Source organism: Quercus suber, unplaced genomic scaffold, assembly GCF_002906115.3.
Source record: "Quercus suber isolate HL8 unplaced genomic scaffold, Cork oak 2.0 scaffold_295, whole genome shotgun sequence".
Lineage (NCBI taxonomy): Eukaryota > Viridiplantae > Streptophyta > Magnoliopsida > Fagales > Fagaceae > Quercus > Quercus suber.
In genome coordinates this window covers 851,016-856,982 of record NW_027069751.1, presented here as the reverse complement: position 1 = coordinate 856,982, position 5,967 = coordinate 851,016, and the positions used below count along the sequence as shown (strand labels likewise).

The following is a 5,967-nucleotide window of genomic DNA, read 5'->3' as shown; positions in this document are numbered from 1 at the left end:
GCTGAGGGACCAAAACGTGCCCTTATATATGAATTCATGCCTAATGGTTCTCTTGAAAAATACATTTTTTCTCGAGAAGGAAGTATTCCCTTAAGTATTAAAAAAACATATAAGATTTCTCTTGGAGTGGCTCATGGGATTGAATATCTACATCGAGGATGTGACATGCAAATTCTGCATTTTGATATTAAGCCTCATAACATTCTTCTTGATGAGAACTTCATTCCCAAAGTTTCTGATTTTGGGCTTGCAAAACTTTATTCAACGAATGATAGCATAGTGTCATTGACTGCTGCAAGAGGAACATTAGGATATATAGCTCCAGAGTTGTTTTATAAAAACATTGGAGGGGTCTCCTATAAAGTTGATGTTTATAGTTTTGGCATGTTATTGTTGGAAATGGCAAGCAGAAGAAAGAACGTGAATGCATCTGTAGACCATTCAAGCCAAATTTACTTCCCAACTTGGGTCTATGGCCAATTTAGCGAAGGAAATGACATAGAAATAGAAGATGCCACAGAGGAGGAAAAGAAAATTGTTAAGAAGATGATCATAGTTGCATTATGGTGCATACAAATGAAGCCTAGTGACCGTCCTTCAATGAACAAAGTTGTAGAAATGCTTGAAGGAGAAGTTGAATGCTTACAAATGCCTTCCAAGCCTTTCCTATCATCATCACCAGCGAGACCAACAGGGGATGTAGGAGACAATTCAAATTCAACAAGTTCATCATTTCAATCAGGTGAATCAAGTCAATCGGCTATACTTTAAATGCAAGGGAAAGTTGACACCACAGCGGAATTGGGGCAATTATTCTTCATAGATATGATAACATAAAGACACTTCATATTTTTGTATGACAAATAATTGGTCCTTGATTTATGATAGCTATCCTTACCCACAACAAATTTTCTTTTTTGCTTAGTGTGTGGTATATTTATTTGTTAAGGTCTTTTTAAGAGGAAAAAAATATTTATAACTTTATAATTGTGAATGTGTAATTGATTAAGTTAATAAACAATGCTGAAAAACCGGGCATGGCTTAATATTTTACGTATTCGTCTTGTACTAATTTAAGTGCACAAGATGTAGCAAAAATTTAAGTGAACAAGGGCATGGCTTTGTTTATTTTTTTGAGATTGGTGTGTGGAATTAAAATTGTCTATGATTATACATCCTCTGCTTGATGAATCACACCTAACTTGGACTCTGAATACCATATTGAAATCAAAATGTCCCAATCTCTTACTTGCCCAAATGAAAAAATACTCAACATGTTTGAACTTTTCTGGAAATATTGAGTATCCTCCAGCATCCTATAAATGTACAAACAAATAGAGAGTAAGCTTGAACTATTCCAACCATATATGGTCATTGTTGTGCTTCTCTTACTTGCCCCTGCTATAGGAGCATGGTATGCATACCATGTATCCAACCATATATGGTCACTACAATCGTGCTACCAATTCAATTCAATATATAAAGAATTACATTCTCAATGTTATCAATAACCTTTGTCAAAATTAAGTTATGTTTAAACGGTGAAAACAATAAGTCAATGGAACAAATGTTTTTGAAAACTTTGGAAGAACGGAATAACTAACGTAAATAAAGGTATAATAGTGAAAACACATGATAGCTCCACTGTATTTAGAGAATATAAAACTATCTAGCTTATACATGGTGAAAAAAAATTTACACACAAAATTATACGGCTTGTAGTCTTTCTCATTTCTCTGTAAATGTTTAGAGGCCTCGTGTCATAAGTTGATTGGTGCATCTGGTTTGTAGAGGAGATGGTTATTTTGTGCTTTTGCCGTTTAGATAGTAACATCATGTTTTTCCTCCTCATGCTTTGTCGATGTGTATAAAAGACAGAGCTATGTTGTAACATAATTAATCAATTCAATGAAATCACACATTACTTTCTCCTTCATTTTTTTGCTTGTGTTCTTGAGCAAACCTGTGTTGTAACATTGTTTTATTTTATTTATTTGTTAGTGGTAAGTGTCAGTGAAAACTACAAAATCCAAGCCTCAAATCATCTTCTAATTACCTGTGACAACAATGTGCGAGGTTTGTTCCAAGAATTGGAATGGTTTGATCACAAGCAACTCTAACTTTCGCAAAAAATGAATGAAGATAAAAGGAAACTAGAGTGTTTTTTTTTTTTTTTTTTTTTTTTCTTCAAGTTATTTATTTATTTTCTTTAGAAAATCATTATTTCATTTTTCTTTTTTGATGTTTATTTTTTTTTTTTTTAATATTTAGTCGCAGATATGGTTTTTTATTACTAGTAATTAATTATTCCTAATTATTTTATTAGCTACGTGTTTGTGAGCCAAGTGAAAGTACTAAAATGACAATAGTTTCATAACTTAAGGTTCAAAATGAATCCATTTAAAAAAAGAAAAAGAAAAGAAAGATCAAAATGATTGGAAAAAAAAGCACTAAATTGAATGGATTGGGGTGAAAGAATAGAAAATTGAAGGATCCATTTTCCTTCATTAACCAACCATATTCTTTCCCCTCAAGGGAGAGAGGAAAGAGTTCTTACGGTGGGACTCACTAATAAAGTTTTTTTTTTTTTTTTTTCATTACATGTGTGATGATGGCGAAATAATCACCAGTGAGTCACATGATACTCGCACACTCGGAACAACACCTACACACCAAGAAAAAAGAAAGACATTCACAGAAAGCACCGGTGTGGTGCTGGCCAAATACCCTCCAAAGGTTAAGTTAGAATCTCTTACAACTCCAGAGTGCTAGAGATGGTCAATTATGCGTACCTTGATTTATGAAGGTATTGGGCCTTTTATAGTAGTCAAAGATTGACCTCTTTCCCTTGGAGTCGAAGTCTTTTCCTTTAGGAATCTCCTTGAACAATCTCAAACGTGATGGATAAGACATTTCCTTATGGAGAAGATCTTCATTAATGCGCCCAGCTACTAGAATCCTCTTTGCGCTAGGATTCTATTTACCTCAAGATTCTATGGTGTGCGCCGCAAGTATTCCCATCTAGGGTTTTTTGGAGATCATGAGATAACAAAATCGGATGCCTCATGGATGCCTCACCCGTCTGTGCTGAGTCCGTCCATGTGTGGATCTGTCCAGTCCATATGAGGGTCTGTCCATATGGGCCAACCCGTCATGTATAATTCTTCCTTTTCAGTTGCCCCCTTCACCTCGTGGGTCCGTAACGTCAAGACGGACACATGGGGTGACGGTTTGATAGGGACTCCGTGAACTGCAAATAGCCCTGATAGTCCTCACAGTAAATCATCAGATCGTACGGTTTATATTTCTTGCAGATTGGGTCATACCACTGGAAATCGGTAATAACTTGAATCTCTTCTTCAACTTTAATTTTTTTAGCATATCATTCCTTAAGATTGTGATTAAAAATAGTTTACCATGCATGCAAACAAGATGTAAATATTAGTTACATTAACATGAAACAAAATATATTGTGCTTAATTACTAGGATTAAGAAGGTATGTAGTTGTAAGTCCAACTATAATTTCAACTAAAAATTAAAAAAGGTGATAGGTGCAACAACAATTTTGTTTTCTTATAGTTATTTTGGTGATGTTTCTGCACAGTAATATTTCACCTTGAAACAAAGATTGTCTTGGGGATTCCATGCATGGTGGCGTTTTTGATATATAAGTGGCGTAAGAGACATTTATCAATGTATGATGCTATTGAAGAATTTCTGCAAAGCCAAATTAACCTCATGCCAATTAGGTACTCTTACTCAGAAATTAGGAAGATGTCCAAAGGTTTCAATGACAAATTGGGTGAAGGAGGCTATGGCTCTGTATATAGAGGAAAGCTTGAAAGTGGCCCTCTTGTTGCTATAAAGATGTTGGGTCACTCCAAAGCTAATGGGCAAGAATTTATCAACGAAGTTGCAACAATTGGTAGAATTCACCATGTGAATGTGGTGCAACTTATTGGCTTTTGTGCTGATGGGCCAAAGCGCACCCTTATATATGAATTCATGCCTAATAGTTCTCTTGAAAAATACATTTTTTCTCAAGAAGAAAGTATCCCCTTAAGTATTGAGAAAATATTTGAAATTTCTCTTGGAGTGGCTCGTGGGATTGAATATCTACATCAAGGATGTGACATGCAAATTCTGAATTTTGATATCAAGCCTCATAACATTCTTCTCAATGAGAACTTCATTCTCAAAGTTTCTGATTTTGGGCTTGCAAAACTTTATCCAACAAATGATAGCATAGTGCCTTTGACTGCTGCAAGGGGAACACTAAGATATATAGCTCCAGAGCTGTTCTATAAAAACATTGGAGGGGTCTCCTATAAAGCTGATGTTTATAGTTTTGGCATGTTATTGTTGAAAAGGGCTAGCAGAAGAAAGAACGTGAATGCATTTGCAGACCATTCAAGCCAAATTTACTTCCCAACTTGGGTGTATGGCCAATTTAGTGAAGGAAATGACATAGAAATAGAAGGTGACACAGAGGAGGAGAAGAAAATTGTTATGAAGATGATCATAGTTGCATTATGGTGCATACAGATGAAGCCTAGTGACCGACCTTCAATGAACAAAGTTGTAGAAATGCTTGAAGGAGAAGTTGAATGCTTACAAATTCCTTCCAAACCTTTCCTATCATCATCACCAGCGAGATCAACATGGTATGTAGGAGACAACTTAAATTCAACTAGTTCATCATTTCAATCAGGTGAATCAAATCAATCGGCTAAACTTTAAATGCAAGGAAAAGCTAACACCATCGCAAAATTGGGGCAATTAATCTTCACATATTTGATAGCATAAAGACACTTGATATTTTTGTGTGACAAATAATTGGTTTATTTGTGATAGCTATCCTTACCTTTTTCTTTTTTCTTTTTTTTTTTTCGTTTAGTACGTGGTATATTTATTTATTAAAGTCTTTTGAAGAGGAAACAAAATTTATAATTTTATAATTGTGATTTGTGAATGTGTAATTGATTGAGTCAATGCTAAAAAACCGGGCAATATATATTGGAGTGGCAATAGCCCAACTGTAGAAATTGCTTTCAGTATTCATATGCATGGTTAAGCAATCAATTCATGTGAACTACAAAGTCTACAATAATTCAATGGCTGCCCTGCCTCCAAGAGAGAAGGAATCCTTCCAAATATTGTTGTGCAGAATCGTTTGAGGTTTAGCTTTGGAATAGATCAAGTAGCTAATTAATACTTCCTTAATCAACTAGGCTGCTCAATTAGGGGAAATTATAAATTGTAAATTTTTTTGCTTGCTACTATATAAACTAGTTAATATTATTGTTGGTTTCCGTTAACAAGTTTTTGTTAATCAACACTACAAATCTTATTTAAACATTCCAATGGTCGTTATTACTTGAGATTTGGGCTTTGAATATAAAATCCTGTATTCATTTGGATCTATGGAATTAGAAAGCTTTTTTGGGCAAGCTATTTATGGTTAATACAAATTGTCTTACTGTGTGGGTTGAAGTATTGTGTTCTCCAATGAAAGCCAGGCACTGGAGAATTTTTCAGCAACCATTAGAATTCATTTTTCACCAAGCAAGCTTCATGTACCAAATGTTGCTCCTTTGTTATCAAAAAAAGGCTTTGAAGTATTCAATGATCGATTGAAGTCGATGTATTTTGAAGTTGGCAAGGCTAATTTTCAGTTTTAGGCTTTTAGCAACAATTCAAATTTGATATATTCTAGTTTGTAGAACAACTTGGATAATTTTTTTGCACTATTAAACACTAAAGGGCAAAGCCCTTAAATCATCATATCAAAAACAAAACAAAACCCAAAAAAAAAAAAAAACCTTAAATCATTGCAATCAATATGTACTCATCTATGATAGATTTTCCTATTTATGCTTTATCTTAAAGAAACTAGAAACCAAAGGAATATGCATTCTTTACGTGACTATTAGTTCATAAAGTATTATAAAGAATTGAGTAATTAC

The 5,967-nt window shown here is 34.1% G+C and overlaps 2 protein-coding genes across 2 annotated transcripts in view; both read left to right on the top strand.

Annotated features, from left to right (window-relative positions):
* The window catches only part of LOC111988872 (rust resistance kinase Lr10-like), a 9,725-nt gene extending 8,941 nt beyond the window's left edge, over window positions 1-784 (top strand). The window contains exon 2 of the mRNA XM_065782265.1: window positions 7-784. Coding sequence (XP_065638337.1) covers window positions 7-771 — 765 coding nt within the window. The 3' untranslated portion in view covers window positions 772-784. The remainder of the gene's footprint in view (window positions 1-6) is intronic.
* A 2,535-nt stretch (window positions 785-3,319) lies between these two features.
* Window positions 3,320-4,786, top strand: LOC136071231 (rust resistance kinase Lr10-like). The gene is made up of 2 exons (XM_065782285.1): window positions 3,320-3,338; window positions 3,606-4,786. Exon 2 carries the CDS (start codon window positions 3,650-3,652, stop codon window positions 4,739-4,741), a length of 1,092 nt encoding a protein of 363 aa, XP_065638357.1. The 5' UTR covers window positions 3,320-3,338; window positions 3,606-3,649; the 3' UTR covers window positions 4,742-4,786.
* Window positions 4,787-5,967: the final 1,181 nt, after the last annotated feature.

Bases quoted from the DNA above. Each gene is read 5' to 3' on its own strand.
- LOC136071231 (XM_065782285.1), top strand. From the start codon at position 3,650: ATGGTGGCGTTTTTGATATATAAGTGGCGTAAGAGACATTTATCAATG.